The sequence below is a fragment of the Choloepus didactylus genome, chromosome 1, assembly GCF_015220235.1.
Source record: "Choloepus didactylus isolate mChoDid1 chromosome 1, mChoDid1.pri, whole genome shotgun sequence".
In the NCBI taxonomy this organism is placed as follows: Eukaryota; Metazoa; Chordata; class Mammalia; order Pilosa; family Megalonychidae; genus Choloepus; species Choloepus didactylus.
The window spans coordinates 233,015,782-233,028,048 of NC_051307.1; the positions used below are offsets into that span (position 1 = coordinate 233,015,782).

At 41.8% G+C, this 12,267-nt stretch overlaps 1 protein-coding gene across 1 annotated transcript in view; it reads right to left on the reverse strand.

The window, feature by feature from the left end:
* Positions 1-1,551: 1,551 nt before the first annotated feature.
* IL5RA (interleukin 5 receptor subunit alpha) overlaps positions 1,552-12,267 on the reverse strand; it is a 36,461-nt gene continuing 25,745 nt past the window's right edge. The window contains exons 9-11 of the mRNA XM_037829333.1: positions 6,621-6,717; positions 5,419-5,503; positions 1,552-1,959 (exon numbers count right to left, since the gene is read on the reverse strand). Of these exons, the coding sequence (XP_037685261.1) occupies positions 1,873-1,959; positions 5,419-5,503; positions 6,621-6,717 (269 nt within the window). The 3' untranslated portion in view covers positions 1,552-1,872. The remainder of the gene's footprint in view (positions 1,960-5,418; positions 5,504-6,620; positions 6,718-12,267) is intronic.

The following is a 12,267-nucleotide window of genomic DNA, read 5'->3' on the forward strand; positions in this document are numbered from 1 at the left end:
TCACCACTTATTCCTCAAGCAATTAGATGTTTTTCAAATTTTAATATTCATAAGAGTCAGCCATAGCACTGGTTCTCAAAGCAGCATCAGCTTCACCAGGGAATGTGTTAGAAATGCAGAGTCTCAGGCCCCACCCCAGACAGACCCAGTGAGAAACTCTGGGGGCGGTGGGGTCCAGCAGTCTGTTTTAACAAGCCCTCCAGGTGATTCTGGTGCACACTCAAGTTCAAGAGCCACTGACCCCAGGGTACTCCTTAAAAATGCAGACTTTTGAACACCACTCACAGAGATTCTGGTTCAGGGGAAATGGAACATTTCGCCAATCCTTGCAGCACCTATGGGCCACACCCTCCCGCTCCCACCCCTAAGCAGACTTCAGGCTCCAGCTTTACCCTAACAATCCCTTCCGTATTACTGGGGCCACTTAGATGTGGTATTCAACTCTGAGCTGTGCCATTTCCAATCTACAACCTCAAAGCCTCAGTGATTGCTTCTGTAAGATGGCGTTAGTGATTCTGGCTCTGTGGGCTTGTCAGAATTAGATGGAAGGTGTGGGACATACCTGGTAGAGCCCCTGACACTTGGGACGCACCGAGGACTGGGAGCTGTCCTGACTGCTATGCCGTATTGTTCCCTGCTGGTCACAATGGATGGTTATAGGGCTCTCAAAAAAATAATCCATGGAAGTATTTGGTAGTCCATGTAATGACATTATTGGATCGAAACCAACTAAACCAGTTATGAAAAATACATCAAGAGTGGGCCATGGGATTCTGAGCACAGTTGGCTCCTTTTCCTGTCCTAAGCTTCTTTCCCCAGAGCTGGGTGGACTTTGTGCCATTTGGGTCCCTTTGAGTATTAACTGTTCCTTCTGCCCCATCTCTGCCCAGGACTTTCCTGCACTTGGTTCCACTTTGAGGGGTTGGCATATACGACCCCTTCCAAACCTAACAGGCTTGGCTCTACCTAGCACTACTTAACCACATGCCCATCGAGTTGACTGAAAGTGTTTGCCAGCAAATATCTCTTCAAAAAGTTTATTCTTAAAGCAGTTATCACCTTCACAACCCAATTTCACTGAATTCCTTTCTCAGTATACTCCCAGAAATCAAAGCTCTCTTTGAGAATATAATTGTCAACAAAATTCTGTCCTCTTTTTTGATAAGGGCTGAGGTCTTAGGTTTCTGTCGTCGTCGTCGTTTTGTTTTGTTTTCGAATTAACTTGACTCAAATGCTGCTAGGTGGATCAGACATATGGAGCCTGAAATTGGCTCTTTCTCTTCTCCCCATGTCCGTGGCCCCTTTCTGTCTCACCCCTCTCTTCTCCTCCTTCCCTCCCTCCCTCCCTCCTTCCCCCTCTCTCTGTCACTGTCTGTCTCTCACTGCTTGGAAAAAAAGTGTCATGCATTTGAAAAGACAGTCTTGAATCCAAGCTCATGATCCACTCTAGGCTGATGCAAAATGCTTTCTTCCTGAGTTCTTACCCAAGTGCTACCATTGGCAGCCTAAGCTGCCAAACTGGCACTGCCGGAGAAGTAAACACAGTTTACATTAGCCTGAAAAAAAAAGTGGTCTCTTCTGCAAAAGATGTTTGAGGTAAGTAATGCCGTTCCCGAAGTTGGGCAGTTGGGGAGGCTCTATCCGTACAGCGAGGAGAGAGAAACCCGGGCAGAATGCTCTGATTCATCAGCACCGCTGCTGTGACTGAGGAGATAGTCATGAAAGACTGGTGCATTCGGGTGTATTGCCTTACGGCTAAATTAAATGTTCAGCAAGTTCTGAACACCTCTTAGCCAAGAAAAAGCAGTTCCCGTTCCTCTTATCACTCAGGCATGTGAGCATGAGTTCATTTTGAGATTGCCACAGTGACACTCAAAAAACAGAATCTTGCAGAATCTCAAATCCAGGCTCTTCCACATAACTTATGACTTCAATTTCTGTTTCGCTGGAACAGGTTTTCTGCAAAACAAAACATCCTTCCTTAGATGTCTTTTAAACAACTTTTCATTTCTGTGTATTCTTTACTGTTGGTTATCTTTTTTTAAGCCTATTTTTCTTATCAAAATTGTAAATGTTCACTGAAGAAAAGGTGGAAAATCAATTAGATTAATGGGTGATCTTTTTCTTCTTCCTAGACATAAAGTGATAATAGTTTTGAAGTCACACTGTATACACGATATTATAAATTGATTTATTTCCATGAAACATATTTTAAACCTATTGGTCCAAGGTGTTTAGAAGTAACTCTATAACATTCCAACCCTAGGATACTATACTGTTCCCCTACAGTTGGGCATTTGTAATGTCCAATTTGGGCCATAATAAATAATGCTGATAAAAATTTTAAAATTTGTAATAAAAAGTAATGCCATGTGTAAAGTATATTTCTTTACCTAATTTTCTCATTCAATACATTTTTAATAGCTAGTCTATGCTAAACACTGTGTTATGCTTTAAGTATGCAGTGATGAGCAAAATGGACATGGTCCCTGCCTTTATAATCAAATATTTACCTCAAATGTATTTCTATTTCATGTTAACTTTGAGGTTTGCATGAGAACTTCATGAGGTACTCATGTTTACATATTGTTTCATGTTTAAAGGAACCCCATCTGGTTACCATTGTAGAAACAAAGAACAGCGGGAAACCAGTCTCTAATAAATTGATAGCTCAGTTTAAGTTATTTAAAAATAATCTTATTTAGGCCAGATTCCCCACCCCCTTCACCTCACCGTTCCCTACCCCAAGCGTCTGTCTCTTGAATGGTACCAAACAATTTCTAACTGAGGTCTGAACAAGCAAAAACTTACACACACAGCCCTCAGGTGGCAGATCTCCCCCAAACACAAGGTACCATGCCAAGCTCAGAGGTTTGAAATGTAATTAAAAGTAGAGGGATTCCTTCTCCACCGGCTGAACACTTCCCAGCTGTTTGGACTGGTTCTTGCAGTGCTGAACCGTCACCACCGTAGCACATGTTGCCCACCTCATCCCAAAGATGAGGCCCAAAGAGTGGGTCCGACAGCCTTGCCTTTGGAGGTGGAGGCTGGGCACTGGCCTGAGTGGCCCAGCTTTGGTCTGCTCGGCGCTTATTTGCATACTCTCCAAGGTGAGAGTTTTAAGCCATGGGGCATCCAGCATCAGTCAGTACTTCATTCTCCATATTTTCCCTCCCTCCTTCCCTCAATATCTCTCCCTCCCCCACCCCGTCTCACACACACATATCTCATTTCAGTCTTTCTCTCTTTCTCAGCGGTTTTTGTCACAATCTCAGCTGCTCTTCTCCTCCCCCTCTCCTCCTCTCCCTTCCTCTCTCTTCCACTCCTCCCGCTCCTTCTCTCCCCCCTCACCCCTCTCCCTCTCATTGGCTTATTTTTTACATGAAACTCTGTAATGTGAGCAGAGAGTAAGTTGTCCCAAAAAGCCAGGCAGCGCTGAGCTCTGACATTAATCCTTTGCTTATTCTGAAACCAGCTTGTCTACCCCAAGATATTATGCACACACCACTTGATTTTAATTAAAAACAAACCCCAAGCTCATACAATAAGCTCTTGAGCCAGTTTCTTTCACCAACCTCGGAATATTAAGGGAAATCTTGGGAAATTAGATAACAGCATTAAGATGTTCCATTAGGGTGCCAGGATGAATTACTTCAGGCTGCTGTGTGAATCAAATGTGGTTTCTCAGGGTTGTGCGTGCTAGAGCAAGGGGGCATTGACAGCTCATGTTCAGATGGACCAAAACAAAGCTGTACACTGGGACCCACTCTCCTTTCAGGAAAGCTCTGGATTAACACAGCAGATAGGCTGCTTCCCTGATTAGGAAGAACGCAAGGATCCAGCCAAGAGGGTGGCGATTCTTTTGCCAGCCTCAGTTTTCTGCATCACTAGGTTAGTACCCATCATTGTCTATGATCATTCCAAACAGCAAATCTGCAAACTTTAAAGAAAGGTCACAGCTTATTGAAATTAACGATTCTGGTGGTTTTTCCATCCACCCTTCCCTGTCCCCCATAACCAGCCACCAGTTAGTTCATCCAATCATGAATTAATAAGAGAGAGAACTGAATTGTTCTAGAAATTTGCTTGATCTAAATCAGAGGTCATGAAACTACAGCCCATGGGCCAAATCCAGCTTGTCATGTTTGGGGTTTTTTTTGTTGTTGTTTTTTTTGTTTTTTACACAGTTTTATTGGAACACAGCGCCGTCATTCACTCATATGTCATCTACAGCTGCTTTCTATGTACAGCGGCAGAATTAAGTAGTTGCCGCAGAAACTGTTTGGCCCTCAAATGTTTATCATGTGGCTCTTTACAGAAAAAGTTTGCTGACTCTGATCTAAGTCGCTATTAATTCGGGGATAAATTTGACAAAAGATGTGCGAGAGCTATACCCTGAAAATGACAAAATATTGCTAAGAAAAATTAAAACCTGAGCAAACGGAGAGACACACCATGTCCACAAATCAGAAGACAACATTGTTAAGATGTCACTCCTCTCAAAGTTAATCTATAATTCAACACAGTCCCAATCAAAATCCCAACTGTCCATTTTTACTAAAGTGGAAAAGATAACTCTAGAATTTATATGGAAAGACAAAGAAATTACAATAGACAAAACAACTTTGAGAAAGAAAATATTGTTTTTGAAGTCCCTACCCTACCTGAGCTCAAGATTTATCTAAAGCTACAGTAATCAAGACAGTGTGATACTGGTATAAAGAGATAAGTAGATCGGTGAAACTGAATAGGGTTCAGAGATATACCCACACTTACATGGACAACTGATTTTTCACAAAGATATCAAGGCAATTCATTGGGGAAAATGATTTTTTTTTTTTTCGACAAATGGTGCTGGAGTAATTCAATAGCCATAGGTAAATCACCATTCAGTTTAGCCTAAGTGCCCTGAATGGTGAATAAGGCCTAAGAAAATGTATATTGATGAAATCATTATTTGCCTTCTCTGTGGCTCTTTATGCCAAGGATCTAAATTTCCTCTGAAAATTCTTTATTGATTAGGGTGCCCATGTGCAGAAACATGGATTCTTGAAAAGTCAGAGCTAAGCAGGACCCTGGACTATCTCATCTTTGACCCTTATTGTACAGAAAAGGAAGTCAAGGCTGATAGGATTGGAGGAAACGTGTAAGGTCAGTTAAGAGATGGCTGATACGAAATTAAAATTCAAGTCTGACTGGTGAGGACACTCGTAATTGAGTAGGCCCTTTCCAAAATGTAAAGACAGTAATAAACATATATAACAAACCAGTCAGCCAGACAGCAGAATGACAAGTAACAGAAAGCTTGCTGGTCTCCTGGGTAAAAACCCTGTCTTATAATACAGAAAATGAATGACGGTTCCTGGGGGACTCAGACTCTGGGGGCATATGACAGATCATGACAACCTTCAACATTACCTCATAGTTGGTGCTTACAAAGAGATCTTTAATATTGCTTTTTGGCGCTGGAACTGGTGGAAATAACTTGGTCCATAAATGACAACTGAAAACAGAGTAAAGAAGGAAATGAGCCGGTGAGCAAGAACATCCCTTCTTATCGTGAAATATCTACCCAAAAAATGGACCTAGCCAATTCTCGGATCCTCTGCTTTGTAAATTCAAAATCTTTATTGACCACAACTTCCAAAGATCTACATTGTAATAATAATTGAAGACCTTGGGGTACTGCAAGGCTCTGATATATAGCTTCTGAATCATTAAAGAAATGAAATGGTATTTGGGTCATGCCACTTTGTGTCACCAGGCCTGATTCATGAAGAAGGATCTTGTATGTCAGGTGTGGGGCTCCTGGCTATTACCTGCAGTACTGCATTAGCAACACCTTCCCCAACTGTGCTGGCTCACAGAGTTTACTTGCTTTTTCCTCTCCTTTGAACTACCCACCCCCCCCACACACACACACCAGCCCACAGATGCCAACTGAATATATTTATAATAGTGAAGCTATTTTGAATGAGTCATTTTCTCAATTACGAAAGAGTCTAGACAGAGCATATTCCTAAACCTCCTCAATGGCACTTTGCCTGCCTGGGTGCTAAAATGGATGGGGGAGTGTTTATGGGGCCATTTGCAGGTTTGGAGGATAGGACACCTGACCTGAATGACATTTCTAGGATCTGTGTTTGACTTAATAACAATTAGCCACTCAGGGGCAGGGTGGGAGTCAGCCCCTGAAAAGTGGGGATAACAATATGGGAGACACTGTAGTGATCTCAGCCCCTGGTGGGTCACCTTCCTTTATGGGAGATGTAAAAGACCCATGCCGGTAGCTTAACAAAGACAACCCAGACTGAACAGAAGGCAGTGAAGGAATCAAAAGACAATGAATGTAAAAACCTTCACTGAAATTACTGGGCTGTCAAAAGGGCGTGTAATGGCCGAGGGCTGTGTTGTGCCCTGACCAGTTTCTACAAATTGCTCACTGGCTTTTCTCACTTTGTGTTTGATCTGCACTCATTTTGGAAAGGCTGTCTAGGAAGATGCAAAAATATCCCAAATTCAACCTGATAACCAGAAGCCTCCAACTAGTGGATGCATAGCAAGGCTGTACAAATTCAATCCTCAGACCCCACTGGAAGCACTCAAACTTAAATACCTACATTCTACAGAGGAGTGAGAAGATTAACAAGGCGAAGCAGATGGTTGCCATCAGCACAATGAGGAGCCATTCCGCCGAGGGCTTCTGCTCATCATTTCCTGATGAAGAAAAAAAAAGAAAGAAATCAGAGTTAGAATCAGCATCGGATAAGAGAAATGACTAGGCTCAGAGAAATCAGAAGGCTTGGCTTTGAGTTGCAGGCACTAGATTAGGCTGGGCAAGTGGCTCAATATTCCCGAGCCTTAGAATTTTCGTCTGTAAAACGGGGATAACATCCATTTCACAAAGTTGATATGAGGGTGAAATGAAATGATGGCAATGAGACCCCTTTTAAGCTTAAAGCAGTACTAATTCTGTCAATCACCAATCAGTATTTATGGAGTATGTTCTATGTACTGTGCCACCAGAATTCTGGATCTTACAGCTTTTGGTGAGTAATAAGGTTTCTAGATGAAAAAGCCACAGAAATACAAGTCTATTTAGTAGCTAGCTGTATTACAACCAAATATTGCACAGAGTTGGAAATACATCGATTGAACCTTAAGAGGAAGTGAAGTATGGGATAACTCTCATCGTTAACAGTAAAGGAACCAGATTCAACTATAAATCTTTTACAATTTTAATTATCCTGAAAACAGCCTTTACCATTATTCCTGTTTCAGATAGGAAAGTGGCAGATAACTGCCATTAAGTCATTTCAAAAGTGTAAACATGTTGCATTTCATCTTGTGCTCTGGTTTCTAGTCTGCACTCAAGAGACATGTTCTGTAGGTTCCAGTGATAGCTTTGGGGATGGATGTGATTTTTTTTTTTTTTTTTTAAGGTACTGGGAATGCATTCAAAAATATTCCAGGATTATTTACCAAATGGTGTTTGAAGAGGTAATGTGCTTGCTAAAATGCCTGATTCACTTCCAGAGAATTATTCACACCCTGAGTTATCTCCCTGAATCTAAGTTTCCTTTCTGTGGGAGAGGCTACTCACTCATTCATTCATTCCTTTAGTCATCCTTGTAACAAATATTTATTGGGCTCCTATGATGTGCTTGGCAATGTATGAGTTATGGGATCCAGAGCACCCATGGGCCCTCCCCTCGTGCAGTTTAGAGTCCATCAGGGAAGAATGGCACTAAGCAAATAATGACACAAGTCATGATTTGATGACAATGTGCTAAGTACTGTGGTTACATTCAAAGACATTGCACCAGGAGAAAGCGGTCACCGTCTTCAGTTTACCATTAATTATTTCTTCTTTAAAATGAGAAATGCAGTAAATGGAAGTTGCAAGTCCTTGCAAATATCCTATGACTTCCAGGAACTCCAAAATACTTAAAACCAAAAGTGATCAACTTATCAAGAGGGAGAGATGTCATCAGGATTTTATGCTAGCCACTCCCGATTGCTGATATCTTGCTCTTTTACCTCCTGAGACCTCTTACTCAGAGCTTATCTTCGACCTCCCCAAAGCTTTAATCACTCATTCTTCTTCTCTTCCCTCCTGCTTTCAAATATTCATAGAGTCCTCTAACCGGAATAAGCCATTACTGTGTTCTGCCATCTCTGCCAACTATCATCAAATAAATACCTTCTTACTTTATTTCCCAGTCCAATTTCTTAGGGATTTGGGCTGCTTCATTTCCCCAGCTCTGAAACTACTTTCTCAATCAGTGGTAGCTTGTTTCTAGCCAAAGCCAAAGGATACCTGGACTCCTTACATTAATTTTAAAGTATATTTATATCTATTATTTTACAAACCGGCATTAGCCACACTGTAAAATGATGGAAAACGGAGCCTCAGAGAGGCAAACCTTTTATTTTACCATAAACACTCTGAGGGTGGTTCTAGGATTGAGATTCAGTTCCCTGAATTATAAGTAAATACCCTGGAAAACCCTGTTTTTCCTGCAGTTGCTCAGATCTAACATAAAGAGTAACTAGGAATAATTCATACCATCAAATCAAATACCTTCTTACTTTATTTCCTGTCCGATTTTTTGAATGAGGGATTCAGCCTGCGCCATTTCCCCATCTCTGAAACTGTCCATTCCGTGCTCCTAACCATCATGTAGGTGCCCTAATAAGTAGTAAGTACATTGAGAATCTCTAAATTCATATACACGGAATACAAATTCAGCAAGGGATATGTGAGCAGGAAAAAAAAAATTATTATTTTTACAACTAGTTTTTAACTGATAGGTAGAGTTCAGGTCCTGAAGAAAGAATTAGTGGTGTCTTAAATATTATCAGGATCACACACTCAGTCACATTTGTGTCTTAAATTGTGCAATGCCCTGTACAGGCAGATGTGCCCAGTCCTGATAATACTACCGTTTACTTTGGACCAGGATTACAAAAACCTTTTCAGTTAAACCACTCTCTGGTTATTCACTTCATCTCTCATTTTGATAAGTGAAGAGTCTCACTGAATTAGCAAAAGTATGGAGGCAGCTGATTTTATTTCTTTTAATCCAAAAAAGTTACTGATGCATGCCAGGTGCTATGTGGGAAGCAAAGACATGGTGCCTGCCTGGCGGGAAGTGACAAATTAGTTGTTTCTCCTGGCCTGGCTTTTTCCAGGTACCCACCATGCTTTAGGGTGACTCTCCTACAACCTGTTGAAAATGGCACTATCCCCTAGAGAACAGAACCAAAGGAAGCTTTACCTCAAAGCATAATTTGGCAGATAAATTTAGTGCAAGGAAAAGCTTTCGCAAACTCACTTCCAAGTGGAAATAACTTTTGGATTGAATGCTATTATGTTATTTCTTAATACATAGCTTGGAGCTATGTACCCCAGTAAAACATGTTTTTAAACTTAATCCATTCCTGTGAGTGTGAGCCCATTGTAAATAGGACCTTTTGATAAGATTTATTTTTAGCCAAGGTGTGGCCAACTGAATCAGAATGGGTCTTACTCCGTGCCAGCTTGGATGTATTGTATCCCCCAAAACACCATGTTTGATGCAATCTTGTAGGGTCCAACATATTAGTGTTGATTAGGTTGAGTGTTTCCATGGAGATATGACTCAATCAATTGTGGGCGAGACTTTTGATTGGATAATTTCCATGGAGGTGTTATCCCACCCATTCAGGGCGGGTGTTAATTGAATCACTGGAGTCCTTTAAAAGAGTTCACAGACAGAAGGAGGTGCTGCAGCCAAGAGAGACACTTTGAAAAATGGAGCCGAGAGTGGAGCTGAAACACAACCTGGGATCAACACACTCCAGCTACGTGCCTTCCCAGCTAAGAGAGATTTTCCGGATGCCATTGGCCTTCCTTCCGTGAAGGTATACTTGTGTTGATTCTCTCATTTGGACACTTTATGGCCTTAAGACTGTAACTTTGTAGCCAAATAAATCCCCTTTATAAAAGCACATCCATTTCTGGTGTTTTGCAAAATGGCAGCATTAGCAAACTGGAACATATTCCTATGCCTGGAGAACTTATAGAGAAGGACTCAGAGAGAAATCATGGGGAATAGACAGCAGCTGCAAGTCAACAGAACTGGGAAGAGAAAGCAGAAGACACCACATTCCTTACCACGTGATGGAAAAGACAAGTAACAAGGGTCACCAGCAGCCACCCCCAGGATGCCACAGTCCTTGGGGGGAAAGCATCGCCTTGCTGACACCTTCTATATTTTGGACTTCTATACTCAAAACCATGAGCCAATAAATTCCCATTTAAGCCAACTGATTATATGCTATAATATTTGCTTTAGCAGCTGGGGAATTAATATAGTCAATTATATAAATAAGAGAATGAATGTAAACATCTAGTCTGGTTTGGCTAGAAGTAGAACAAGGCAAGCTGGTATACTGCCACCCACAGTATACCTCCTTTTTGTCAAAATTGAAAAGGATTTCAATACTGTAAAAGTTAGAAGGCCCTGAATGCATCATTAATTTGAATTCTTACATCTCTGTCCTAGGAGATTTTTCCAGGTAACTTCAATCTTTTTTCTTATGCAAGGAGAATACCTTTCCTGCCATTAAATCAGAAGCCACAGATGTTTCTTTTAAAGAAATTGATGGGCACTACTACTTAGTTATGCAGGGATCAGTTTTAGAAAGAGGAAGTCACAAAGCCTGTCCTTCTAAGGAGGAGAAGCCCTCCAGACCTTCCACCTCATTTCTGGATGCTGTTCAGGCACTGCCAAGTTAGAGCATTTGGGAACTCACCTACCTGGCTTCTGGTGACCTGGGTACACCATCATTTTTGGCATCTCAATCAAATATAAGTCAATGGATGAAAGCACTGCTATTGTTCTGCGACCAGGAAATATGTATGGGGTGAGAGTGGGATGGTGGTAACACAGGGAAAAGAAAGGCTCCAGGTGTTGGACCCAGCACAGTCCAGCTCTGCTTCTGGCTGCTTTGGGAGTTTTGTCAAATCACTTCCATCTTGTTGCTGTAGCCCTCCTACTTCTAGAATTCCTTGTGTCTGTGTTCACCAGACTAAAAACTCTTAGGATATAGATTTGATTTCGACCCTGCTCCACTTTAAAATGCCCATACAATTTCAGTGCTTCCATATTGATTTTGAATCTGATTTTTAGCCCCAGCAATGGGTTTCAAGGGAAAATAGCTGATTTGTAAATGATGGGACTCTCCAAGGAAGCAGTGCTGCTGTATGCTTTTAAAACCAGAGGGTGCTGCGAGAGGATCAAATGATACCAGTGAGGCAGGACAATGGAGAAGACTTTGCTACCTTACCCTGTGATGCAGGGTTGAACCAACTTCCTATGGCTTACTTCTTCTTTTTGAAAGGTGAGGCTTTTGTGTCATTCATGAAAGTGTGCCCTAAACCAGGTCAAAGGCTCATAACAGCAGCAAAAGGCAGAAGCAAATATTTTGGGGTAGGTGAGCTGTTGTCAAATGGACTGTGGGTTTTACCTGGCTTAGGGAGACAAAATAAGTTGGGGGCAGCTAATGCAGCCTCGGAAGACAAAACATAGAGTAGTCCAGGGCCTAGAGCAATAGTATTTATCTGCTGAATTGGGCTCAAGTGAACCAAAATGCAGAGAGGAAACAGAGATTGAACACATGCATGTGTGTGTGTGCATGTGTTTATGTGTGTGTGCAGGATTGAGATGCACTGCTACAGCACTATTTGTCTGAATTACCTGCCCCCACCCCCAGCCCCAGTAGTACTAGACTTGATGAGGTTGAATAGGGAACTCCTCTCTGCAGGCTTTCCCACACAGCACCAAGCACTGCATGCCTGCTGGGGCCCCCATACAGCCCAGAACTTTCTTCCCTATAAGGGGTTTCTGGACCTGTTGCTTGTCCACCTGCTAAAGCAGCTGAAAGTTGACTGCAGAGAGGGCAGGTTTTACCTAGAAGTGAACAACATGGGGTCAAAAGGAAGTAGAGTACAGTGGTTAGGAGTAGAGATTTTGCAGCCAGACTGCCTGCATTTTAATCCTGGCTCTGTTACTGCTTCCTAGGTGACTTCGAGCAAGCTAGCCTTTCTGCATTTCAGGTTTCTGCTCTGTAAAATAGGGATAAGGATCAAATGAGTTAATAATGCATGGCACAAGGCTGGTACTGTACATAGTAGGTGCTCAATAAATATTAGCTATTATTACAGTATATTGTGAACATCAGAACAAAGACATCAAGAGAAAAAAAAAATCACCAAATATT